Source organism: Mustela putorius, unplaced genomic scaffold, assembly GCF_011764305.1.
Source record: "Mustela putorius furo isolate JIRA1106 unplaced genomic scaffold, ASM1176430v1.1 tig00003867_pilon_pilon_pilon, whole genome shotgun sequence".
Taxonomy (NCBI): domain Eukaryota; kingdom Metazoa; phylum Chordata; class Mammalia; order Carnivora; family Mustelidae; genus Mustela; species Mustela putorius.
This window is the reverse complement of record NW_025422019.1, coordinates 12,133,997-12,148,116: the sequence shown is the minus strand read 5'-3', so window position 1 is coordinate 12,148,116 and position 14,120 is coordinate 12,133,997. Positions and strand designations below refer to the sequence as shown.

The following is a 14,120-nucleotide window of genomic DNA, read 5'->3' as shown; positions in this document are numbered from 1 at the left end:
CGAGTTCGTCAACTCCTTCTCAAGCTGCCTACAGAATACAGAGCAACAACGCGCGCTGTCGTACAGTCCTATACTACCGAAGCATAGGCAAAACAGAGGCCTACAAACGAGAACACGAGACTGGATACAAACGAGAACATGAGACAGGAGACAAGAATGCTGGCCAGCTTACCTCCCGGTGGGAGTCAGTTGGATCCGTGGGCAGGAGTCCGATGATCTCGGTGGAACCTCCAAATGAAAGACCCGCGGATCCCCTTACCCAAGAATCCAACACTGCCACTGGATGCAATCAGCAAGAGGTTCTTTATTGTTACGCAGGCGCCTGCGGGTGGTCAGCGCTCGCCTGCGGGTGGTCAGCAGCTCCTGCTAGCTGAGCACACCCGGCTGTGGTGGCGCCGGGTTTTTATGGACAGGTACAAACAAGTTTTGGGTGGGGCGCAACTGATTGGTTGACAGTTAGAACTTTTGAAAAAGGCATACATGGAGTTTGCTGATTGGCTCTAAGGACCCACGCGCGGGAAGAGAGAGGCGGGAAGGGGGAACAAGCTGATTGGTTCTGAGGGCCCGCGCGCAGGAGGAGAGAGGCGGGAAAGGGGAACAAGAAGGGGGAAGGTAGGAATGCCATCATGGCGTCTCTATTATTTCTATAAGCCAAGTGGTTACAGAAGGGCAAAAGAGCGATTAATAAGCAATTAATAACCTAATTAATAACCTGGTCTATACCTAAAAGCCAGCGGTTTACAGAAAAGCAAACAAGCGGTTAGTTATCCTATCTATCTTCTAGGGGAGGAGTCTTTCAGCAGAACTCATCCCACCCCTGCATACTTCTGAAGGGGAGCAGAATATGCCATCCCAGAATATGCCTCTTGGCATAAGGATTATTTTGAGCTGGTTATTTTAAGAAACAACAGACACAAGAGAAGCTTTGGGAACAGAATAGAAACTACTCTTTTGTAAGAGACGTTTACATTTATAAAAGAAATCTCCACTTGTGTCTCCCTCCTTCTACCAGGATGAGAAGGAACTTTAATTAATGGAGAAGGCACTAATTCTAAATTGGACTTAATCTGCCTAACAAAGCTTAACCTTGATTATACTTATTTTCCTGGTAACCTCCCATAACTGAGCTCTCTCCACATCTTTCTTTTGTCTTTGGCTAAAGATGGTATTTAAGGTGCTGGTTTGGGCCACCTCAAGGAGTTACTCGGTTTCACTGGATATCTCCTGTGTGTATATGAGGTATTCATGTTAACAAACTTGTTTTCTCTTGATAATCTTTTATTACAAGGCATTTTAGCCAAGAACTCAGAAGGAGAGAGGGAAATTATTTTTCTTTCCTCCACTTCTTTCTTCAGATGCATTAACACTTTCAAGGCTAATGCTTCTGAATTTTGCTGGCCTAAGGATATTTTTGTGTCTTTCAAAAAGAGTAAGTAAAGCCAAGCCACTCTGTGGTGGTTTATCTTGGTAAAGGATAGTTTTATTTCCCTCATTTACCAACTGATGAAGAAGATTTGCTCAAGCTTCTGGGTACTAGCTAAGTATTTCAGCACTGACTTAACATATGCAAGGAAAGAAAAAAAAATTCCCCCCTACACTTTCTGAGCTCTTGTCTGAGAACCCTGTAATAAAAGACAGATTCACAAGAGAAAAACAAAACAAAGCTAACTGACATACACACATGAAACATACCCAGGGAAAAGTGAGTAACTCTCTGAGGTGGGCTTAGAATTCAGGCTTAAATATCACCTTAATAGGAAAAGGAGAATGGGACGTAGGCATTTAGGAGAGTGAATGATTGTCAGGAAAGACGAATGGGCCTTTAGAAGAACAGATGGGAAGGGTGATAATTTATGACAGTCTTTCTAGGTGTGTTGTGGACTTCTAGTTACAAGAATCAATCTAGTTTCATAGAAATTCCAGGGGAGGGGACCTATGACAACTGAGTTCCTTTTGGAGGAACTTTGGTCTTTAGGTAGATGAGTTCAGAGAAAGCCTTTTCCCACATTTGCTCTTTTCCAAGTGTTTACAGCTTAAAATAATCAATAGGTCAAAGTGGCATGTTCTACTAGTCTTAACACAGGTTCTTTCACACACTTAAGTAATCTTTGCAATTGGGACTTTGATGTCAATCATCCTACTTTTTAAATAATATTTCAAATAAGCATAAGTGAAATTTTGTTGTTTCTCATCTCAAGAATCTGTGAGAATAACAGATTCTTATCACAAAGGACCACACTAATATCATCTGGTAATCTTTCAAAAGTAGACCTTATCATGAACCAACTGTGTCAGAATTGCTGAGGCTAAGGCCTAGGTCTTCATTTTGTTTTTAATACCTCCCAGGGTACTCTGATGTCCAGCAAGATGAAGAACATTGCCCAAAGCATAGCTAAAACTTAATTTCTAAAATGAATATATAATTCAGTAGGTAATTTCCTTAACCCAAATCTATTAAATTGCTAAAAATCTCCTCTGGAATTCTCCTGGTCAAATCATGGGCTACAAAAGAAAATTGAACATCTTAATTTTTTTTTAAAGAATTTATAATTAGATTAGTTTAGAAGCACTGCAAGATAAATTTAGATATTTAAGATTAAATTTAAACAATAATCCAGGGACGCCTGGGTGGCTCAGTTGGTTAAGCAGCTGCCTTCGGCTCAGGTCATGATTCCAGTGTCCTGGGATCCAGTCCCACATTGGGCTCCTTGCTCGGCAGGGAACCTGCTTCTCCCTCTGCCTCTGCCTGCCATTCTGTCTGCCTGTGCTCGCTCGCTCTCCCTCTCTCTCTCTGACAAATAAATAAATAAAATCTTTAAAAACAAAACAAAAAAAAACAAAAAAAAAACCAATAATCCAACTCATATGACTAGCAACATTATTTATCGACCTCATGTCCTTCAAATATTTAAGTGTGTGGAACTGAAAGCAGAATGTATATTTGTGATAATAGATTTTAAATATTTAATTCTCTTTTCCTAATTCTACATAACTATCATTACTGAATATTTCACTAAATATATATATGATTTTCTGAAAATGATACAAGCTTTAATAAGTGCTATATTTCCCTAGTTTTTAATTATTTGGAGTTATTTCCAGATATACTACATGAAATTGAAGAGCAAATATTAGACAATGTTGATATATAATTAATTTTATATTTTACCTAAGGTTATTAAAACAGCTTGTTATATAAAAATTTGAATATTTTTCAAAATTTTCATCTGTACAAAGTGATCTTAGTGTATTCTTTTCTCAGATCTGGGACATTATAAGACATTCTGTTATGCATATTACCAAACAGTGATCAAAAGCTAAAAATATCTCCAAGGATAATTGATACAAACACTTTCTTTCTCCCTATCTCTCTCTCTATATACATATTTTTTGTTTGTTTATTTGTTTTGCCAGGGGTATGGTGGCTATATAGCATCAATGATATTAAAATCAGATGAAAAGCTTTTTAAATGTGGATCAGTGATTGCACCCATCATAGACTTGAAGTTGTATGGTGAGTAGTTCCTACAGATTGACTTAATATAACATACTGATTTGTAAAAAGGAAATCCCAATGCAGAAGAGCTCATTGAGTTCATTTATCATGTGCTATCAGAGATGTTTTCAGCTGTTAAATACCTTCCTGATTCAATCAGTTTCACTGGAGCATAACAATTAAATGTGAAATGTAGAAATTAAATAATGACATATGCTAGTCAAATGGTTTGCAGTTTATTTTTAAATTTTTGTTTTCTTGGGTCACAGCATCAGCATTTTCTGAAAGATACCTTGGTGTGCCATCTCGGGAAGAAAGCACTTACCAGGTAACAAATTTAAAATAATGAAGAAAGAAAAGTATTGTTCTAAAAATTCAGTCAAATTGTAAATAGATCTATATACATATAGATATTTATACTTTCCTTTATAGGCATCCAGTGTGCTACATAATATTCATGGCTTAAAAGAAGAAAATATATTAATAATTCATGGGACTGCTGACAGTAAGTATATATTGGCTGCTGCTGTTTATTGGGGTCTGACCCTGAACAAAGGGGTACATTTAAGAACTTGTTTACAAGCGGCCCTGTAAACTTTCTGAAGAAGATAGAAGAGGATAGTGGCACAAAGAATCCAATATATGATAGGAAGTAAGAAGAAGGATGTCAGGACCAAGGGGAAAGAAGCTATGAGGCTTGATGGCAACGCCATCCAGTAAAACGTTCTGGGATGATGGAAATGTTCCGAATATGTGCTGTAGAACACTGTAGCCACCAGCCACATATGGCTCTTGAGTACTTGAAATATGTTTAATATGATCAGGAATGGAATTTTAAATTGTTTTAAATTCTAATTAATTAAAAATTTAATACCCACATATGGCTAGTTGACTATCACTGTGGTATTATTCAGCACACTTCAAATTGAAAGTAACTGAGAAAACAACAGGATAGCAAAAAGATTCCAGCAGAGAGATAAAATTCTGATAGGATCACTCACAGTTAAAACAAAAACTTTTTAAAATGCATGTTTCTATCACTTCTTTTTTCATCACTTTAAACACTGGAGAGGGATGTGATATTACTAGTAAAAAATATAATTTTATATTCATATTGAAGTATTTAGGGGTCAAAGAATATATAACACACACACACATATATACATATAAATATGTATTTATATATTTATGTGATACTTTACAACAGAGGGCAGAGTATTTATAGCCCCATCCACAGATGAGAAAAATCAGTTTCAAGGAGGAAACTGATTTAACCAAGGCTATCTGGGTAGTAAGTAGAGACTCAAAGCCTTGAATCTCTATTTCCTAATATCTGAACTTGTTTTTATTGATCCATCCTGTCCTGCATCAGTAGTTTTACCCCATTTTACAGAGAATATTACTAAAAAGGTCTTATAGCAAAGAAGATTATCAGATCTTTAATTTAACCTTACAGCATGCCAGGTCATGATTAGAGTTTAGATCAATACTTATGTACATATATACATATATATATACACATACAAAGGAGATAGATAGATGCAGATATAGATATATCTTGATACATGCATATATAGGTGATATTTATACGCACACATACTGTGTGTGAGTGTGTGTGTACATATATATTATATATATAATATGTGTGGTGTATTTCAATAAATATGTAAATGGGAGAGAAGAGACAAAAATCCCTCTTAGGTAGAATTCCAAATTTGCCTCAAGGAGGCAAAGCTTAACTTAGTTTTTCCCCTATCAAAATGGGCGTCACTCAGTGATTTGCTTCTAAAGAGTATTGTGTGGAAAAGGGAAAAAAGAATATGATGGAGAAACTTGATAAATAGCATCTTAGCCAGGTGATCAAGGTTAACATCAACAGTGAAAAGTCATGTTGATGGTATGCAGCTCTGATTTCACTTTATGAGAATGGTACTCTCTCTCTTGTCCCCCAAACCCATAACCTCACTTTACCCATGAGAAAAATATCAGGCAAACCTAAATGAAATGAGAAAAATTAAAATCCATACTCCTCAGAATTGTCAAGGTCCTCAAAAACATCTCTGAAAATTTCTTGTGGATCATTATGATATCTAAAGGTTTCTTTGTTTTAACAAATGAACCATAATAATGTGAGATGTGAACAATAGTAGGAACCAGGTAAGGGATCTAAATGAGCTCTCTGTACTGTCTTTGCAACTTTTTAAAAAACCTACAACTATTATAAAATTTAAAAAAAAATAGAACTTAGATGATGCCATACCTGTGTTGGATGAAACATATGTAAAAGGATAAACATTTTGATGGACATTAGAATTTTGTTCCAAGGTATTAAGATCTTACATGCATACTAATAGTTATAACAAAAAGTAGAAATTAAGTACTGAGTCTATTTCAGAAAATGTTCCAAAAGTTTTTCATGTTATACTATCTGTTTTTCACAAAAATATTGTGCAGCAAGTGCTATTATCTTGTTTCAATGATGGGGAAAATAAATATTATGGAATTTATGTAATGTGACAAAAATGACATAACCACTAATTTATAGAAAGGGGATTGGAATCTGGCATGAAGGCTCTTTTTCATTGTGCTTTGAAGTTTCAACTGTGAAAATAAATTATATTTGAGGTTAAATTATTTCACATTACCCTAGAATATATTAGTGCTATTCAAATTTCTCTGTCAATATGTTGTAGCTATTAAGGTAAATCATGCTCTTCCTACCTCACTTAGGCATGGATCTGGTTCTTCACCTCCCTGATAAAATGCAAGCACAGGTTCAGGACTGGTCACCTCAAAGGATAAGCATAAACACACAAAAACACATGTACACATATACACACACCTCACATGGGCCTGGTGGGTTATAGGTGCTCAATGACATAATACTACTTTTATTCATATCATTGTTGAATACTACCAGCAAAGTAGTTCACTAAGACAATTAGACCTTTAATATTCCTGTTATAGGAAGTAGACAAATGACAACTATCAACAGGCTTCACACCAGAAACTATACAGAAAAAAATCCCAATTATACTTCTGCACATTTATCTTTTCAGTTACATCCATGCAGACAAATGATCAAATCCTTTTCAAAGTTTTTTTTCAGTAACAAATGAGCCATATAAGTTGTCATTTTTACCTTAGTCATTGCCCCAACTTATCAGCATTTCTCATAAGTTACATTTATTGAGCAGTTTGCAAACTGATTTAAAAGTAACATGGTAATAGTCCCATGATATACAACAAGAAGACACTGAAAGGATCTTGGGTAGATTTTAAAAAGATTTTAATGATCTTTGGAATCTTTTATTATTTGCTATATGGTAGAATTAACCAGTATCATAGCATTGGAGCAATGAAGCAGCTTAAATTAATAAGGCTGACCTAGTTTGACAATGATACTTTAAAAAGGTTACCTTAAAATTACTGACAGGGTCCTGGGTGGCTCAGTCAGTTAAGTGTCTGACTTTGGTCAGGCATGATCCCAGGGTCTTGGATCAAGCCCAGTTCTGGGCTCCCTGCTGAGCGGGGAGTCTGCTTCCTCCCCTGGCTCATGCTCTCTCTCACTCAAATAAATAAATAAAATCTTAAAAAAAGTTACTTACAGAAATTTGAAGGTGCACAAAGTATAGGAATAAAAGGCTAGGCAGCATATGAGCCAAGTGCTATACAAACAGATTTGAGTGATGTACCCAAGACTTCACAGCTACTCAATTCTACACAACCCTTAGTTCTACAATCTTTACAACCCTGGTCTACTGTGCTGAATATTTCTGAGTTTGGACCTCAGTTTCAGGCAAAGAGGGAAGCTAGAAGGAAATAGGAGAAATCAGTATGATCCACTTTAAACATTGAGCCCTTCAATAATGAGATGATGACTCTAATTTCTCAACATGGTGCAGTTTTTTTCTCATTTAAAATAAAACAGAATATCAGTATCCAATGGAGACTGGGCCCACTAATCCTCAGAAAGGAACAGAAAGATGGTTTGCTATATTACTATGCAGATAGGTACTCACTGCATTAAAATTATTATAATTATATAATGTATGTGAGCAATTTAGAAATAATAAATGACAAAGTAAACTTAAATACTATGTTGTACAATAATAGAGCCTTAGCAGTAGCTTCTGCTTCAGTTTATTTTTTATAATGTATAGTATTTTTTATAGACCTTATTAACATTTCATCAGCATTGTATCTTACTAATTTTCAAGTCTTTTATTATTTTTTAAAGGTTTTTATTTATTTGAGATAGAGGGAGAGAGAAAGAGCATGAGTGGGAGAAGGGGCAGAGGGAGAGAAAGAAGCAAACTCCTGATTGAGCAGGGAGCCTGATGCAGGGCTTAATCCCAGGACCCTGGGATCAGGACCTGAGCTGAAGGCAGACACCTGAGCCACCCAGGCACCCCTTTTAAATGTGCAATGTATGTAAAGTATGTTAATTAATCTCTTTGAAAAAAATGATATAAAAAGTTCTAATTCTAATAAATGCAGTTGCATCAAATAATAGAATTCTAATTCTAATAAATGCAGTTGCATCAAATAACAGAATTTAATTTCTTACAGCAAAAGTCCATTTCCAGCATTCAGCAGAATTAATCAAACACCTAATAAAAGCTGGAGTGAATTATACTATGCAGGTAAGTCACTTTTCCACAAGACTATTTTCCTACCTTGGTTTTATAGTTGTGAGGTATAGAACATAGTTTCTGTACTACTCCATCCCCCATGCTATTATTTTAACTGTCATTTTTAGGTACCAAAGATTGTGAGGTTTTTTAATCCTAATTATGCTGAGAAGATAGATCAGCTCATGCGTTATGCGAACTGCAAAAACTTTCAAGAATTTCTTTTTCTTCTCAGACTTTTATTTCTATCACTAATAATGAATTATTTTAAAAGAGACATGTTCTATTTCCCTTATAGTCTTTTCGCTTCCGCCTCACCTTCAGTCGCCTTTATCATAAAAGGTAGGAAAAAAAGTGGTTGAGGAGATACTGAGAAAAAAAGGAAAGAAGAAAACATTTACATCTTTGCGTTCAACCACATGTAGTAAATAATACCAAGGACTTACTTTTTAGTGGTCATTATGCTAGGTAGGTAAGACAGACTTTACACCTTTGAGGACTTTCAGTCTGAGGGAAGAGTCACAGAAGGCAGAAAAAAAAAAAAAAGCAATTTTCATTTTTCAGCATTTGAAAGAACCAGAAGTCATTCAACATATCTATAAGCACAGGTACCAGGGTTAGGATGATGAATGAAGATGATGTTGAGATAAACAGGTGATAGATAATGCCACAAACAATGTAAAGGAGTAGGGGCTTTATTTAGATCACTGAGGCACCATTTAAAAACTTTATCCCCAGGTGCTTGTTTTGGCAGCACAGACTCTAAAACTGGAATGAAATAGAGGAGTAGGTAGCATGGCCTCTGTGCAATGATGACACACAAATTTGTGAAATGTTCCATGTTTTTTGTATGGAACTGTTCATTGACAGTGTTGTACATCTGAAACTAATAGAACACTCACGGTGTATTAACCAGAATTAAAGAGTTTGAAAAAGAATTAAAAAAATAAAAAGTAAGTAAAAGTTGATATCATCTTAATAGCAAAAAATACAAATGAAAAACATTAAAGAAATAAAAACTTTATACTCAGGAATTGACAAATATCTGTATTTATAATTTTAGATAAATTAGTCATGTCAAATTAAAACTTATACTGAACAAGGTTAAACAGACAAGGCAGGCTTTATTTAAGACAACTGCAATAGGAGAGAACAACTAAACTGTGTTGAAACATTGGGCTGGGGAGTTTATAGTAACTAGAGGAGTTTATAAACTAGGGAGTTTATAGTTTCTAGAGGTAGAAATCACAGGTCATCTGCGTTGGGTAGTTCACCTTACCAAAAGGAAAAGTAAAGTTTCTGTTTATTATAGGGGGTAGTTTTACAACTTGGAGCAAGAGTTCTACCCTCCCACAGACAGGGCTGCTCTCTCCCACAACTTTTACATTTCAGAGAGATGGTTTTTAGATCCCTGAGAAAGAGCTTGCCTGAACTATAGAACTGGCAAGACTGAAAGAAGATTTACACACAAAAGGGCAGAGAATTTACAATCCCAAATTTTCTAAAACAGATCTAAGAAAAGAAGGTCAAAGCCCTAGAGTCAGGAAGAAATGCTTTTCAAGTTTAGTCAAATTAAGGGGAATATTAATGCTGTCCTGGCCAACAGGAACACAGAAAGCTCTACTTTTTCTGACCAATGAGTTTTAATTTAAATACATAAAAAATGTAGCTTGTCTCAATTACTAAGATTATAATTGAGAAACAAGAGAAAAGTTTAGCACAAAGAACCCAGAGTTGTATTAGGTCAGATTTTGGTCAGATACTACTTTCCAAAGTTCCCTTGCCACTGGGGCTGAAGAAATGCTGAAGGACAGTGTCTGTTTTGGTAACTTGATCTTTTTCCCCCACAATATCTTAGGTCTATCCAGATGAAGGCCATAATGTATCTGAGAAGAGCAAGTATCATCTCTACAGCACAATCCTCAGATTCTTCAGTGATTGTTTAAAGGAAGAAATCCCTGTGTTACCACAGGAACCAGAAGAAGATGAATAATGGACCCTATTTATATAGAACTGAAGGGGATCTTGAGGCTCAATGAAACCTAACCAAGAGACTGTAATATTGTACATGCTCCAGAATTTCAAGGGCAGCTTAAGGAGATGACACTGGAACAGCACACTCAGAGACAATGAACTAGAATTTGAATACAGATGTCCAAGTCTACTGTGTTGCCAAGGGTGCAGAACCTGTTTCTTTGTGTAAGAAAGGTCAAAGGGTTGGTTTCCTGGGAGAAATTAGTTTTGCATTAAAGTAGGAGTAGTGCATGTTTTCTTCTGTTATCCCCCAATTTGTTCTGTAACTAGTTGCCCTCATTTTAATTTCAGTGGCCACCTGGATCATCTTTGCATATGATGCATACTTATCAGCACCACATCCCTGATCTCTGATGGCTGAGCTGCAGCCTAACACCTTACTGTATCTTTACAATAAGTGCAATTCCTTCATTGTCTATTATTATGCTTAAGAAAATATTCAGTTAATAAAAAAAGAGTATTTTATGTAATTTGTTTATAAAAAGACATTATTAAACAGGTCAAAGGTCATGTAGAAATATGGATTTCAGCACCTTCCAAAGTTCAGCCAGTTATCAGTAGATACAGTATCTTTAAATCAACACACCAGTGTATGTCTCACAATATATAGACACGTGTGTGCATATACTGTCAATAAATCTATCTTTACAATTATTCATGCTACAAAGGATAAATTTCTGATGAATTAGAAGAGATGCTCTTTTACAGGCTATAATGGATACTTTGTTTAATGAGCCAAAAATGATGAAACATTTTTTCCAATTCAGATTCTAGCTATTGCTTTCCTATAAATGTTTGGGTTGTGTTTGGTATCGTTTTTAGTGGTTAATAGTTTTCTAGTTGCAATTTAATTTTTTGAATATGATACCTTGTCACATGTAAATTAGATACTTAAATATTAAATTATAGTTTCTGATAAAGAAATTTTGTTAACAATGCAATGCCACTGAGTGCTATTTTGCTCTTTTGGTGGAGAAGGCTTTTTTTTAAAACACTTGGTCCTTTTACTTCTCTCTCTCAATGCAGAATCAATTCTCATTTTCATTGTAAAAGCAAAGACCCGGATTATTTCGTTTGCCAGTTCCTATTTAGTATTCTGTGCCTGCCCACTTCATCTGTTACTGTTTAATTTAAATCCTTCTGGTGAGAATTAGAAATGAAATTTTTATTCATTGGCCAAAAAAGTTCACAAACAGCAGTGTTTGCTATTTGAGTTGAAGGCACAAATGCATTAATTCCTGTGCTGTATTGACTTGCAGTAGTAAGTAACTGAGAGTGTAAAATAAACTTGACTGTATGAAGTCAAATTTAAGTTATGAGAATATTAAATTTGGTGACTAAAATCACTTTGGTGACTTAAGGGATCTTCCAGAAGATGTCTGATAGTCTGTAATCAAGCTTAGAAGTTTAGATAAACCTAGGCACTGTACTGTGTTTTTGTGGTTTCTCTCAAATTCCTCAGGACAGGCTGGATTCTCATGATATCAAGATACCAGGAGGAAACTCAAAAATGTCACAGAACTGCTCAGTAAATCTCCCATTTTCTTAAAGGATCAACCTCCGGATCTGGGTATTTGGAAGTGTATAAATTGTTTTTTTGGATATTCAACTTAACTTCTGGATGCTTTGGAATTGTGTCTTCACTGCTCTGCTGGTTTCAGTTTAAAATGGGAAAGGCTCACTTTTCTGAGAGACCCATTTCAGGTCTTTTTCAAAAATAGTAAACACATTTTTAAAAAAATAAGTTTAATGTTTAAAAGGAAAGTTTTGCCTATTTTATTAAGATGGAAATTTCTTTTTAGGCTGATCTGAAGTCCAACTGAAGCTTTTTAATCAATATTTTAAATTTCAACCACTAGAGTTTTTTATGATGCAAATAATTATGTTGTCTGAAAGATGTGGTTTTATTGAATGTCTATTTGAGCAACATTTTAAAAGTATTTACCTCTTACTGTTATTCATTTCTCTTGTTTTATTACTATTATCAATGTTTATCTATTTTTCAATTAATTTAATACAGTTTCTAATGTGAAAGACATTTGTCTGGAACACACTTTCACCTTAAAGACTAAATGGACCTCAAATGAAGACACACTGTTTTAATAGGAAGGTGGAAATTTTTCATCTCCATGATTCTTTCAGTTTTAATAATTTCATTGGGCCACTTTAGAAAAAGGAATGCTCACCAACACAGACACCAACTATTAAAGGAATCATGTAACTGAACTTTCTCCTTATACATTTGCCTTTGGTTATAATCCAACTATTTCACATGAATTTGTGCATTCTGAGGGTTTCCTAGAACTCCAGCAGCAAGCTTTTCAAGTGTGATTTACCCTTTAAAGTTAAAAAGCTCAAGATAAAATAAAAAATTCTATAAAACGGGTAAGCAGTATCAAATCATCCATAGAGATAAACACATAACCTTTTGAAACTATTTTAAAAGAGAAAAGTGTTGTCTTTTTTTTTTTCTCTTTTTTTTAATGTTCATTGCCTCCATTGAGGGCTCTAATTGAACAGCCAGAGACTAAGGAGGCCATGGGATCTGTTTGAGTTTCCTAGGAGCTAAAGGGAGGTGCTCTTCAAAACCTGGGTCTCAAAAGCAAACAAAACCATGGGTCTCAGTTCACCCTGACAGAGTGTCTTTTCTGACTGGATGTTCAGCAGAGAAATTAATTGTAGAGGGTCTTGCACATTCCACTTCTAGATCTACTAGAATGGGTGACCTGAACATTGGTCTCTACCATACATGGAATTATTTAAGCACTGTCCTTAAGTGGTAGGCTTTGAAACAGAACAATCTGGGACTGAATTGCTTTCAAGTTTTAAAGGTCACTGAGGGCACATGGCTGGCATAAAGAATCATCGATGGGATACCTCATGTCCCTCCTCAAATTGTTTCACCATCTTCACATTGTACAGCAACAAGCAGTGCATAAATAAAACCTGACCCTCAGGCTGCACTTTCACTTTCTGTTCTGGAGATGCTCTGACATAATGTTAGCTCTCTACTGGAACCAACACTCATCACTTACGCATTACACAGGATGTTAACACCCACACTGAAACCTAGTTAATCGAAGACAGGAGCCGTTGAGTAAATGTTCCCCAATTTTTTTTTAAAAAAGATTTTATTTATTTGACAGAGAGAAAGAGAGTCTAAGTGGGGAACAGCAGGCAGAGGGAGAAGCAGGGTCCCCACTGAACAAGGAGCCTTATGTGGGACTCGATCCCAGGACTCTGGCATTATGACCTGAGCCTAAGGCAGACATTCAATTCACTAAGCCCCCAGGTGTCACCCCCATTTTCTTTCCTTAGATGTTCAACATGGTCCTTAGAAGGCCCCATGAGACTCAGCTGCCCATAGCTGCACGCTGCTCTGTTTCCTCCCTTCCCCATTCCACTTGGCTCAGTTCTTCACTCATATTTCCTAGAATTAGTTCTCAAAATACAAATGCATCAGGCCCTACTTTCTGTGGAAAACTTTTTTGCCCACAAGAGCTTACCACTGTGAATACTGTAGGATGAACAAACACGAGACTAAAGAAATGCTTCCTTTTCAGTTTAGAGTAAGTTGTATTTACATAAAAATTTCCTGGATGCTTACTAAGCACCAAACATGTACTAAATGCTCTACTTTCATTATCAATTTAAATGTCTCAACATGCCCTGATACCCATTTTACAGATAAGAAAATGAAGTCTCAGAGGAGTAGGTAAGGCACCCACATTTATATATTACATATAAATTAGTTTATATATAAATATGTATTATATTTAGAATAGACTAAAACCTAGCTCTAGCCATCTGAGAAGCCCCTGTTCTCAGCCATTCTGCTCTACAGAAGTAGGAAAGGTTTCATCTGAGAAAGGATTCTGAATATTTAAATATACAGTTCCAGATATTTTTGAGAATGATTTCATGACAGTAACACTGAATAACACTGAAATGTAAAT

General features: G+C 35.7%; 1 protein-coding gene and 1 non-coding gene across 3 annotated transcripts in view; both read left to right on the top strand.

Annotated features, from left to right (window-relative positions):
• Positions 1-11,471, top strand: part of DPP10 (dipeptidyl peptidase like 10) — a 1,364,876-nt gene extending 1,353,405 nt beyond the window's left edge. The window contains exons 22-26 of one of the 2 annotated variants that reach the window (XM_004773359.3): positions 3,415-3,514; positions 3,766-3,824; positions 3,929-4,001; positions 8,069-8,142; positions 9,989-11,471. In XM_004773359.3, the coding sequence (XP_004773416.2) occupies positions 3,415-3,514; positions 3,766-3,824; positions 3,929-4,001; positions 8,069-8,142; positions 9,989-10,123 (441 nt within the window). In that variant the 3' untranslated portion in view covers positions 10,124-11,471. 2 annotated transcript variants of the gene reach the window in all.
• Positions 8,869-8,977, top strand: LOC123387966. The gene has a single exon (XR_006602455.1). It is a non-coding gene; the product is annotated as a U6 spliceosomal RNA (small nuclear RNA).
• Positions 11,472-14,120: the final 2,649 nt, after the last annotated feature.